A 13,010-nucleotide genomic window follows, 5' to 3' on the forward strand; every position below is an offset into this window, starting at 1 on the left:
ACACTTTTGCTGGGAAACCTTCCTCTAGAGTTGTTACATTCTGGGGCACCAGAAACAAACTGTAACAACTTGGCTGCGGAAGTCCTCTCCTGCAGGGGCAGCAATGTTACATTGGGTAAACCTTTCCCTAGAGCTGGGCTGGAAACTGCTACACTTACTGTGACCTTTGTTAGTCCCTGGTTCCTGACTACTAGAATACTCTTCCACCTGAGCTCTAATACCCAGCATTCCCTGGCTTCCGACTGCCAGAATACTTTTCCATTCAAGTCATAATGCTTACAGAAGCATTACAGAACAAAGGAGACCTGAGTTCAAGTCTGAACGATGTTGTCCATGTATGATTTTTGTTTGTATGGTTTGGTTTTTGTAGCCCAGGCCTGTCCCCAGTTCTGAAGTCCTTACCTCAGCCTCTTAAGTGCTGGGATTACAGATGTATCCCATCATGCTTCCCGAAGCAAGATGTCCCAAGATGGAGAGAGGTGCCTGGGCGATGCCAGTAGAGGTAAGTGTGGGTCAGAGAGAAGAAGCCACCTCTCTGAACCTCAGAGAGCCTCTAAGACACCCCCCCCAGGGCAATGGAGGGGAAGGGGGACAAAGCTGCCACTGATGTCTATGGTAGGGATGCACACAACTGTCATGTGCAGGGGGAACCAAGGAGCCCTGGAGCAGTTAGGAGGCGCCCATTGCACACTTGGGTGTTGGAGTGCAGGCCCAGGTTCTGGTTAGTCCCAAGTCCTCTCCAGCTTCTAGAGACCAAAGGCATCAGGCAGAGCCACTCCTCATTGACTTGCCCTGGATTATGTGTCTTGTGGGGCAGAGAGGTGTGAGCCACACCTCCATAATAGAGTAAAATAGTCAAAGTCCTGGTCCATGGTTATCTCAAGGGGTTCGGGCAGAGGAAGGCATGGTCATGGCATCTCCTCTGACCAGATTAGCCTGGGCAAAGTGTATTGCCCAGAACTCCTTGCCAAATGAGGGGAATGCAAGGCTCCACCCTTACATCTTGCTCTAATGTACCTGTCCTTGGGACATGAGGAAGAACATGGACCATCTAACTAGGCAGCTAGGATCTAATAGCCTGCAGATGACAGACACTGCAGGTTCATGGAAGCTGACAGGGTGGTGCCAGGAGAGGTAAGTTGTTGGTCAGAGAAGAGAACCCACCTCTCTGGATCTCAGAGAGCCGCTAAGACCAGAGATCAGAGATAACATTCCTCTCTAGAAGCTTTGACTATAAGAAGACAAATGCAGCTGGGTGGTGGTGGCATGGGCCTATAATCCCAGCACTTGCACTTGGGAGGCAGAGATAAGAGATCTCTGTGAGTTCAAGGCCAGCCTGGTCTATAGAGCTAGGACTATTACACAGAGAAACTCTGTTTTGAAAAACCAATAAAATAAAATAAATAAAATAAAGTTGCACTCTCAGAAAGTCAGAAAGAAAGGACCATCTGTCTTGGTCCTAGCATCATCGTCCCCATTATCTGCCCTTGCACCCTGCATCAGGCTCCATGGAACCCTGCTCAGACTCTAAGCCTTAATTAGAGTATAGTTACTGCAGAAGGGCGGGGAGCAAGCCCTAATGTGATGGCTTAAGGACCACTGGCAAGGACTAGGTGGCACTGGCACGACACTTTGACCTGGGAAGAGCCGGGGCATGGCACCTCTACTAGGTGGAGTGCAAGGAGTTCAGGTTGCCTCTTTTTGTGCACAGACTAGCAGCTCAGAGAAATGGTCGGAGCTCAGACATTGAGCCACACAGTCAGAATGGGAGATCTACAAAAGGGTTTATTTGCTCCCAGCCACTTAAGCACACAAAATGACTGGTTTACATTCCAGGCTAAGGGCATAAGAGAATCCACCCCCATCACAGGAGAGATGATATCCCTGAGTCATTGTCCCCAAAACCTCTATCTCCTTCCTTCTCGGGAGTTGGCCTTCACACTGTCCAGAGCAAGCAGAGCTCAGGGAATAGCACTAAGCTCTGCCATATCTGAGACCTTGTCACTGGTGAAGGGAGCACAACTCCAGAATTCAAAGGCTAGTTCCGTGTTGGGCGGGGGTCTTGGACAAAAAGCTTAGATGTTCTTCCAGGGTCATCCAGGGCACCCAGAAGCAGAGGAGCAGGTTTGGAGAAGATGGAAGGTCCAGGATTCGAGGGTCTACTCAGTCTCTCCAAGTGGATGACTTGGGATACAAGCCCCAGGAACTGTCAGAGTGCTAACCAGGATTCCTCTTCCAGGGAAGGGGAACCAAGGTGCTTGCGAGGCTCCCAGCTGGGCTCCTCAGGATACCCCAAACTATCCAAAGATTCATAGAGCTGTCTCCTTTGGGACTCTGGCTCCTAGCTGCCTGGGAGGCTTGAAGCTGAGCACTTCCTTATAAGTAACACCTGCAGAAAGTGAGGAGAAGAAGATGATAAAGAAGTTAGTCCAAGCCGTGTGGTGGTGGCGCACGCCTTTAATCCCAGCACTTGGGAGGCAGAGGTGGGTGGATCTCTGTGAGTTTGAAGCCAGCCTGGTCTACAAGACCTAGCTCCAGGACAAGTGCCAAAGCTACAGAGAAACCCTGTCTCAAAAAACAAAAACAACCAAAAAGCCAAAAGCCAAGAAGTTCGTCCAACATTCACCTAAGGGGAGAAGCTAGCACCCCATGGATTTTTAATCCTAAATGGGCCAATTCACTTAAAAACACTTAGTGTGAGCTGGGCAGGGGTGGCAGCGCATGTGTTTAATCCCAGCATTCAGGAAGCAGAGGCAGGTGGATCTCTGTGAGGTTAGCCTGGTCTACAGAGAGAGAGAGAGATCCAGAACAATCTGAGGCTGTTACAGAGAAACTCTGGGGGCAGGGGAAGGGGTAAGGTGTGGAGGGGAGGGACACGGAGGGGAGGGGCAGGGAGGGGCATCACTTTGTGTGAAAACTTCTGTAAAGATACATTTCCAGGAAAACAGGTGATGAGAGCTTATGTTCAGAAAAAAAAATGAAGGAAGCTTGTGTTCCTGTCCACAGACTTAGCTGTATGTCCTCTGTGGTCTATGGTAAAAGCAAAAGCGCCCAGGCACAGTGTGTAGGTGGAGACCACAGATCAGATCTGTGGCCTGTGGTTAAGGGAGTTGTTTTGATTAGCAGCAGAAGGGTTTCATCACAAAGAACCAAATGCACAAACACATGACAACACAGAAGGGAAGCATGCCTGCTAGGATTGCAAAAGAACCTTGCAGGGCATGATTTCAGAAACCTTAACCCATCCAGTCTTTCCCGCATCAAGGTGTAAGAACATGGCCTGAAGCTGGGTGATGGTGGCACACACCTTTAATCCCAGCACTCAGGAGGCAGAGGCAGGTGGATCTCTGTGAGTTCAAGGCCAGCCTGGTCTATGGAGTGAATTTCAGGACAGCCACAGCCATGGCTGTTTAAAAAAAAAAAAAAAACCTGTCTCGAAAAACCAAAAAAGAACATGACCTGGGATCTAAAGCAGGCAGGACAAGGGATAGCATGTCCCTATAGACATGTCCTCAGACTGCCAATTTGGAGCAGACACACCAGAGGCTAGTTCCAGCTCATGGACCAGTGGGCAGCCTGAGGCCAGTTCTCAAAGATATAGTAAGGATCCTCAATGTAAGAGGACAGCCTGTTCAGAACCTGGAGGTTCAACACACAGCCATGGATGGATCTGGGGCTGAAGATGTGAGGAAAAGGCTAGGCCTTGGGACTGCATGGAATAGACTGTCCCCCATGGCCAGAATATGATGTAGTTGTTTCAGGAGGAATACTGAAAAGGGGTAAGGAGAAATTCAAAAGGGGTGGGAAGGAAGTCATAAGGATAAGTGGTTGGTAGAGAGGACCCCAGTGTGGTCTAGACTTGAGGATGCTGGGCAATACAGGCAGGGGAGAGGACAGGGAATCAGTAGAGGCCAAGGGTATTGCTGTCCTGAGCACACAGATGCTCCACCGTTCTCGGGACCCATCATGCGCCAGCCTTTGAAGGCGCTGCTGTAAGGGACACTCTTTCCCACTGCCTTCTGCTCTAGCCAGAAGTCAGCCTGGCCAAGTTGTACTCTCCCACGATGCCCTTGAACCTCCCAACCTTTTATCTTATCTGCAATCCAGGGGACAGGGTACACAGGGTCCAAAGCCAGACATTGTGTAGAACCCACACTCACGCTTCCATTCCTCAAGGGTGCGGTCTACGTCATCAAAGGAGTCATCATATTTCTGGGCCTTGCACTCATCCTCAGTATCCTGCAGGGACTCAAAGTATGGATGGGCCAGTGCCTCAGCTGCCGTCACCCGCTGTTCTGAGTCCAGCACCAGCATCTTTTCTAGAAGGTTCACAGCTATGGGGAGAGCAAATGAGGCCAAGCCACGGAACAGGACATACCCGACAGCCTAAGATCTTCACCCCACCCAGCCCTACCCTGAGGGCTTGCGTTGGTCAGGACAGAAGCAAAATCCTTTTTTTCCAGCTCAGGAAGGCCTTCCATGTAGTTCTTGGCCTATGGGGGTGGGGGGAAGAGTGATAGGCCAGCTCCCAAACCCAAGTCCAGCTCACCACCCAGCTTCCCACTGACCTCAGCACTCTGTAACTTCTGTACAAACTCAGGAGGGGGTGTCCCTGTGACCTTCATGATCTCCTTCAGCTGGTCCAGGTCTGTACCACGGTCAGGAACACAGTGAAAGGGCAGAAGGTGGCCCACCCAGCACCCACACCTGGGCTGAAGTCCCATGATGCTCTACATAGAAGGATACGGTCATTGCCTTTGAACAGAATCTTTCCTGTAATCATCTCCGCCATGATGCAGCCGACAGACCAAATGTCCACTGAGATACACGTCAGTGCCCCACAGACAAGCATAGCATTCATATTCATGGGAGTCAAGAGAAGAGGACATGCAAGAGACCATATATGGAAGACAAGTATACATGACCAGGAGGGGTGTACACAGGCACAGAGCACAGGGAGTCACTGAGGAGAGTAGCAGAGTTCCATCCCAGCTCAGGAGCCTCCTGGAGGTAGTGCCTACAAAAAGCTCCCTATCAAGAAATGAGGAAGGGGGCTGGAGAGAGGCTCATCAGTTAAGAGCACTGGCTGCTCTTCCAGAAATCTTTGGTTTGGTTCCAGTAACCCCATGGTAGCTCACAACTATCGGTGACTCCAGTTCTAGAGGATCCAATGCCATCTTCTGGCCTCTGCACTCACCAAGTACACACATGGATAAGTACTTATACACATAAAATAAAATCTTTAAAAATGGAGAAGGGTGAAACATGTCTTTAATTCCAGCACTTGAGGGGCAGAAACCGGTGGATCTCTGTGGATTCAAGGCCAACCTGGTCTACATTGTGAGCTCCAGGAATAGCCAGAGCTATACAGTGAGACTATATCTCAAAATCAAATCAAAACAAAACAACAACAGCAAAAAAACAACCAAAAAGTATAAAGTAATAATGGTGATGATGATGATGAAGGAAGGGCTGAACTGAGGAGTATCGCAATGATAGAGCACTTGCCTAGCATGAATAAGACTCTGTGTTCCATCCCACACACTACAAAAAACAAATAAAATAGAATGGGTAAATGCAGGTGGTGAGTGTGTGCTGGGATCTTCAGATAGCCTCTTTCTTACCTGTCTGTGTGTAGCGCATCCAATTCAAGATGACCTCTGGCGCCCGGTACCACCGGGTCACCACATATCCCGTCATCTCACTGTCTGCCTGTCTGGCTAGGCCAAAGTCTAGGATCTAAAGAAGTATCAGAGGTGGAGCTAAGACACTGAGGACAGGCCAAATGTGGTCCACACTGGAGCTTTTGCCCGCTTTGGTCTTGGTTCTCCCAGGCTTCTCCCTGAGGTCAGTTCACCTGGCCCTACCCACCTCAGGAGCAAGTGCTAAGGATTTTTGTCTACTTTGCCATCCCTTGATCACTTTTAGGAGCCTCCAAACTCCTGCCCTGGGTGACTAGGGACGTTAGCCACTCTTTACCTAAAGCAGGTACCTGACCCCAGGACCCATTAGCTGCTGGGCCTCAGATGCCTGAGGTCTGTCCCTTTTCCTGGGATAAAGGTCAAGAAGGCCAGTAGGGTGACAGAAGGGGCCCCCACCCCCATCTTGGTCACTTTCCCCACCCAGTGACACCTTCAGCTCACAGTCTTCATTCACAGCCAGGTTGCCGGGCTTCAAATCCTGAGGGAAGAAAGATGGCCGCCGTGACTCCTCTGCCAGAGCAAGGCCCAGACAGCACTTCACTGGGGCCACCAAAGCAGGCCTGGCCCTTTGGAGGAAGGGCAGAGGGCTGGGGTCCCCAGAGCAGGCTTTCAACTGGGGATTGAGTATATGCATTCCCACCATACTTCTATTTTGCCTTTTTATGGGTTAGCAATGAAAGCTGAGTTTGCACACTTCTGTTTACACAGGTGGGGAGGAGCAGATGGGTAATCTCCCAGCCCCACCAAGACTCACTCTGTGGATGACACCAGCAGCGTGGATATACTGTGGGAGAGAGGGAGTTTGGCCGTCAGCTCAGCAGGCGCTCCAAGCCTCAGAGCTCAACCCTGCCCAGCCAGGAAGCTCTGCCCACCTCCCTACGGCCACCTCAACTTACCTTCAGCCCCTTCAGCATCTGATACACAAGAAACTGGATTCTGTCCTCACTCAGAGTCTCATGCTTCATCAGCTTGCCCAGATCAGTGCCCATGAACGGCATCACCAGGTAGCTGTGGAAACAAGGGAATGCAGCCAATGCAGGGCTAGTCCCTACACCTAAGCTAACACCCACCGGGCCCAGTTCACATCTTGCCAAACCCCATCCCAGCAGGAGCCACTACAGTATTACTCTGTAGCACCCATTCCTCACTAGCTTTGGGGTCCTACCGTACTGCGATACTTCAATCCCACCATGCCCTGCTAGGCTCCTGCCTTCTGTCCACACCTATCTTGGGCAATTACACCATCTCAACGCATGCTCATATCCCCACTTTCCAAAAGGGCAGGCAGGATTTAAGGGGACTTTGTTTTTGAGGAAAGGTCTCACTTTGCAGTCCTTTCTAGCCCGGAACTCACTGTGCAGACCAGGATGACCTCAAACTCACAGAGAGCTCTGCCCCTGCCCCTGCCTCCTAAGAGCTGGAATTAAAGACTTTCATCCCCACATTTGGTCTCGTTTTCAATTTATTTTTTACATGTCTGGATGTTTTGTCTCCGTGTATATCTATGCACCACGTGTGTGCAGTGCTCATGGAAGCCAAAAGAGGGCATCAACTCTTCTGGGACTGGAATTATAGACAGTTGTGAGCTACCATGCAGGTGCTGGGAATCGATTCCAGGTCCTCTGGAAGAATAGCCAATGTTTTTAACCACTGAGCCATCTCTCCAGCCCTTGGCTCTTGGTTTTATGTTTTTTTGTTTGTTTTGTTTTGTTTTGAGACAGAGTCTCATGCAGCCTAAAATGGCCTCAAACGTCTGGTCCTCCTACCTCCATCTCCCTGGGATTACAAGTGTGTGCCACCACACTCTGCCTCAGGGTTTTTTTTTTTTTTTTTTTGGTTTTTCGAGACAGGGTTTCTCTGTGGCTTTGGAGCCTGTCCTGGAACTAGCTCTTGTAGACCAGGCTGGTCTCGAACTCACAGAGATCCGCCTGCCTCTGCCTCCCGAGTGCTGGGATTAAAGGCGTGCGCCACCATCGCCCGGCTGCCTCAGGGTTTTAATATTCCCGACTGAATAGCATCATATACCAGGTAAGCAGCGAGGACTGTGCCTGAAGCTGGTACCTCAGATCATTTAGTTGTGTCAATACCTCAGGCACTGTGAGGGCCCAAATGCCATGCGTAAAAGGAAGAAAGGGTTTGGTTCTACTAGGGCATGTCAGTATCCAGGGGAACCTATAGTATATGGGAGTGCGGTGAGGAGTCAGTGGGCAGTAGGCATCTCAGCCTTCACTTGGGCCATGGAAAGAAGGCCTCCAGCCTGCTTAGAACCTGAAGCCAGTACCCAAAAGCTGCCCAGGTCCCTCCTGCCACACACAGAGTAACCAGGAATCTGGGGCAGGAGTTGGGGCTGCAAAGTTGGATGTTCAGGTGGCTGGAGGGATAGACAAAGGAGAAAGACATCATCCACCCCAGGGGACAATGGGGCCATAGTCTATCTTGACCTTTGCCAGTCAGCAACAAAGAGCCTGTCACCCACTCCAACCCTCTGGTTGATTACAGTAGGAGTCCAGGGATAACCAACCGTAGGATAGGACAGGCCCTGTCTGCCAGTAAAAGGCAGCAATAGTTCAGATTTGGGGCCACATACTGGGTGCCAAACATCCTATCCAAGGTTCAAAATTGAGGCAATGTGAAGGTCTAAGTACCAAGCTTGGAAGAAGAAAGAGCCATGGCGCTACCAGGGCATGCCAGGGTTCATAGCTCCCAGGAGCATGCAGGATTGTGAAGTGGACTCTGGTAAGAGGATTGGGTGGGCAGTGTGTACCCTATCCCTCACTTGGGCTATGGGAGAAGGCCCCTGACCTGACCCAGAACCTTAAGCTGACACCTAGAAGCCATCTAGGTTCCTCCCACCCTGAGCCAGCCCAGGCCAGCACTCACAAGTCTGTGAAGTCATCCAGAGTCTCATCAGGAGTGAACACATCCAGTAGCCCAATCACCTGGGGAACAAGTGTCAGACAGGATGGAAAGCACATGGCAGATGCAAGGACTCAGTGCACACCCAGGGTGGCACTGTACTCCTGGTAGAAAGCCCTCCTATAACTATCCTCATCTCCTCCACTGTGCCCACTGTCAGCTCAGCCCCCACCCTGGTACATTTGCCCACAGACACAGGCTATTTTTGGAGGCTGACAGCCGGGATACTCTGGGGGGAGGGGCAGTCTCAAGTCTGGGTTGACTCCAGGCTTCTGAGCAATCCAACCCCTTAGTCTTCCCTCCCGGCTTCTTTTCTCCCCCCAATGAAGCAGACCCAAGACCAAAGTGGGGAAAGTCCCTTGAGAGGCACGAACACCTGGTAAGTCCTTCCTGGGGCCATCCCCTGGCTGTCTAGGCCAAGGGGAAGCACCAGTTTAAACACAGCTTCTGGTTGAGGGAGTTGGACAACAGACAGACAGTGTGACATTGGTTTTCCAGGACTTGGTTGGGAAACAGAAGCTCTAGGGTCAAGGGAGGCTTCCCTGAGGAGGGCTGCATATCCATGTATCAGGAGGGATGTGTAAAGGAGCAAAGAGAGGCAGGATGCCCAATGGCCAAAGCAAGAGCGAAACACTTCCAGAGTATGGAACAGAGAGGGAGTCCAAGTGGCTGAAGCCCAGGCCAAAGAGAAACCAAGGAGAGGACAGAGGAAGCCAAAGGAAGGCCTCAAACTCACATCCCAGAGGAAGATTTGGATTTGATCCACAGAGCTGCTGTAGAAGGAAGAATTTAAACAAAGATGTAACACTGAGGCCAGGCGGTGGTCGTGCACACCTGCAATCCCAGCACTTGGGAGGCAGAGGCAAGTGGATCTCTGTGGATTTGAGGCCAGTCTAGTCTACAAAGCAAGTTCCAAGACAGCCAGAGCTGATACACAGAGAAACCCTGTCTCAAAAATCCAAGTGAAAAAAAATAGATATAATGTTGAATATGTCCTCTGAGTTCAATGAAAGGACAGAGAGAATGAGGCAAGAATAGACAGAGAGTAAAGGGCAGATGAGTGAACACTTAGATCATAACCAAAGTTGGGAGGAAGACCAAGGATAGGAAAGGCCTGGGGTCAGACAAACCACAGATGTGACCTGAGAACTTAGCCCATTCTGCAGAACAGATAGTGAATAGTGTCCTACAGGTCAAGGGAAATCCATCAAAGGAATAAAACTTCTTCTGCACTTGTATGGTGTAGAATGTGACCCACAGCCCAGGACCAGAGCTTGAGGGGGAGGGGTTTAGGGCTAGATCTATGGCAGCCTCATCTCCAGTGAGTGGGGCATACAGCCTGTCCAAAGTCAGTTTCCACAAGAAGGTAGCTACAACTGCAGCCTCCCAGAAGGTGCTGGGTCATCCTGAAAGCTAGCACACTGAGGTGAGGGCAGGAGCATAGCTGGGTGGAAGACACCCTTGGCAAGGCGGAATGAAGAAGCCCACAACCCTTGGCTGGAGAAGGGTGAAGGACAGGTAGGTGGATAGGTGGGAGTTGGGGGCTCAGAGGACAGGGGTGGGCTACACCCATGAGAACAAAGCCTTTTACTGTTTTTTGATTGTTTGTTTTACTGTTTACAGGTTTACAGGGAAGTGGGGAAGCAGACAAAGCTGGACTGGCGTTCAGTGTAAGCAGGCTTCACAAAGAAAAGAAATAATAACCCACCGTGTCCGCCAAGAATGCTATTGATGAAGCAGTGGAGGTCAGTTTGCTGTTAGGGAGTTCATTGTTCCATGGGGCTATTGACTGATGACCCAAGAGGTTAAAACAGGGCTAGCACAACAGTTCAGATGGGGAATAGAACTCACAGCCTCAGGAAGATAACAAGAAAAAGCTCCCTGGCTAGGAGAAGGATTCTGATGGTCAGCAATGCCGGTATGAGAGGCACTGGGGCAGCCGCGTGCAGTATCCTACCATGGGCAGGTGGGACTGGAACTGAGATGCTTTGCCTGAGGGAAGAAATACACACCCACAATGGCGGCAGTATCCTTTAAACCCCGTATCTACAGAGACTGAAGGCTTTTGGATGACAGAGCCAGGGTGCATAGTTCTAGCGACCTGCCCGCCTGGAATAGAAGACTCAGGAAGTGGGCAAAAGAAGACCTAGGGTGGGGAAGAGATGTTCTTCCAGGAAAACCCTCCTTCCTACCAGCCTGAGAGGAGACAGGGTTTGGAGTGAGCCCTGAGGAGCCCTTAGGCCTAGAACATACCCTGACCACTGCCTGGGCTGAGAAAGTACATACAGGTGAACCAAAAGTGAAACCAAGTCACTGAAGCGGAGGCTGAAAACTTGTAGTGTCGCCCCGATAGCGGTCTGGGATGCCTCCACTTCCCTCCTCGAAGCTGCTGATAGCTTACTCAAGCTGGAGGCTAAGTAGGAAGGAGGTACCAGGCCCCAGGAAGCAGAGGCGGTGGGCAGGATTTGCAGGGGAGGGCAGGATGAGAGGTGGCCAGTGCACAGTGTCCGCATCTGGGACGGGCGTTGGACTCACGTTCTCGTGGCGCATGTGTTTGAGGAGGCGCAGCTCTCTGTAGGAGCGCTTGGCAAACAGCTCCGACTGGAAGGGTCGGTACAACTTCTTGATGGCCACCTTGTTACCAGTGCGGCTGTCTATTGCAGAGCTGCGGGGCGGACAGCTTGGCTAAAGAACCCGCCCCGTAATCGCCAGCAGCCGCCTGCCCCGCCTGCCACCCCGTCCGGCGAACGCTCACCACACTGCACCATAGGCACCAGAGCCCACGGGCTGCAGGTCCTGGTACACGGCGCGCACCTCCCAGGCCGTTTTGGTCACCTCCTGGCGGTAAAAGCCCTTGCGGGCGGGTGGCGGGGAGCTCATCCCCGGCCGGAGCACTGCGCCCCAGGACCGGACCCGGGATCAGGGGCTCCGCCCGCGCTCCCCGGGTCACTGCGTAGCACAGGGCGGACTCCGCGCCGCTGGCCCGCCTGCCTGTGGGGCTTTCCCTTACAGACCCTTCTCCTGGGGTCGTCACCCTGAACTCTCTGTAACCGCCAGCTCCCACCCGACCCTTGTCTCTGGCCGGCAAAGTGGTCCCTCCCGGCCCACTGACCAACCGGGCCCTCGAGCCCTGAGCACGTGACACCCCCGTCTGCCCTCCGGCCCCTGCGGAAACCCGAGGAGGCCTCTGGGGTTGGGCGGAAGGCTTGGAAAGGGAGGGGGAATTGCCCCACAGCTCACTCCGGACCTGGGGCGGGAGGTGGTGCTGAAACACCCTGGCAGGGATCTATTCTCAATAGACTTGTCGGCCCTGGGGTCTTAGCAGGTGCTTCTCAGAACTCCAACCTTTCCTGATCTTCCAGAACGTTGGGTCCATTCTAGGCAACTTAAGTTCACCAACTTCTACTCCAGCCCCAGGTCAGGTCCACCTGCCCACTTACCAATCACACCCCAACCCAATTGTTTTTCTGTTCCTGGCTCAACTCTTCTTTCCCAAGGATGCCCCGCCCCTGGGGCTGTTCCATTCTTCTTCTCTATGAAGGAGGTATTTGGTTCTGTCTCCCAGACATCTCAGGTTGCATTTCCAACCCCATTGTGAGCACTGGCTCTCCATTTCCTAATCTAGGAACCAGAGGGATTGATCATATAGATCCTTCTAGGGCCCCTTTGCCCCTCTGTTCCCCGCTTTGGCCCTCACCTGGTATGTGGAGTGCCTGCTTTAAGCATTGAATAGGACCGGCCCCTGTATCTACCCCACCTGCTATCCAGTTTGGCCTTCAAATCTCAGAATGAGCTAAAGGTGTGCCTGCCCCTTCAAAAAAAGAGGGGATCCTATGTGGGCTTTCAGCTTGATGCCTCCATGTGAGCTTCCTCTCTGGGATTTGGCCAAGACCTAAACCAGATGAACCCAGAGGATAAAGCAACCATCCTTCCCACAGCCTGGTGACCAGAGTCCATTCCAGGATCCCACTGGGTTGATGAGTAGTAACAAGATCCTGCAGAATTCTCTTCCCCTCCCTCCATGCCTGCCTGCCTGCTGCCGTGAATCAGCAGCTCAAGGCCAGCCAGGGCAGCTTTACACCTGGGCTGCCGCTGGTGATGTGGCACATTCGCAAGCAGACAAGAGCAGGCAGGGAAGCTCTGGGCCACTCAGACCACATCTGCCTGTATCCTGTGCCCTCTGGGAGGCCTCTGACCACCTACCCACATCCTCCAACAAGCTCCCCAGTTTCCCTCTTTATTCTGTAGGTGACCAATTCAGACCAGGCTTGGGAACTAGGACGTTGTATCTGGTTCCACTTCCACGCCTGATCCCCCAACACTGGCCTTGGCTCTGGTCTTATAGGTTTTCTCCTGGACCAGCTGCCAGGCTAAGGCCTCTGGAGGTCCAAG

General features: G+C 52.0%; 1 protein-coding gene across 1 annotated transcript; it reads right to left on the minus strand.

Annotated features, from left to right (window-relative positions):
- Positions 1-1,765: 1,765 nt before the first annotated feature.
- Positions 1,766-11,751, minus strand: Mapk12 (mitogen-activated protein kinase 12). The gene is made up of 12 exons (XM_038343195.2): positions 11,374-11,751; positions 11,154-11,283; positions 8,583-8,641; positions 6,599-6,710; positions 6,457-6,486; positions 6,133-6,180; positions 5,625-5,739; positions 4,747-4,818; positions 4,569-4,648; positions 4,415-4,493; positions 4,161-4,334; positions 1,766-2,389 (listed from the first exon to the last, which is right to left on the minus strand). The coding sequence occupies exons 1-12, from the start codon at positions 11,496-11,498 to the stop codon at positions 2,310-2,312; spliced, it is 1,104 nt and encodes a 367-aa protein (XP_038199123.1). The 5' UTR covers positions 11,499-11,751; the 3' UTR covers positions 1,766-2,309.
- Positions 11,752-13,010: the final 1,259 nt, after the last annotated feature.

This window comes from Arvicola amphibius, chromosome 9 (assembly GCF_903992535.2).
Source record: "Arvicola amphibius chromosome 9, mArvAmp1.2, whole genome shotgun sequence".
NCBI lineage: Eukaryota > Metazoa > Chordata > Mammalia > Rodentia > Cricetidae > Arvicola > Arvicola amphibius.

Bases quoted from the DNA above. Each gene is read 5' to 3' on its own strand.
- Mapk12 (XM_038343195.2), bottom strand. From the start codon at position 11,498: ATGAGCTCCCCGCCACCCGCCCGCAAGGGCTTTTACCGCCAGGAGGTG. The intron at 5,740-6,132 runs GTGTCACTGGGT...ATACTTCTTTAG, and splicing joins ATGAAGACTGTGAGCTGAAG to ATCCTAGACTTTGGCCTAGC. The intron at 4,649-4,746 runs GTATCCTTCTAT...ACCGTGGTACAG, and splicing joins TCTGTTCAAAGGCAATGACC to ACCTGGACCAGCTGAAGGAG.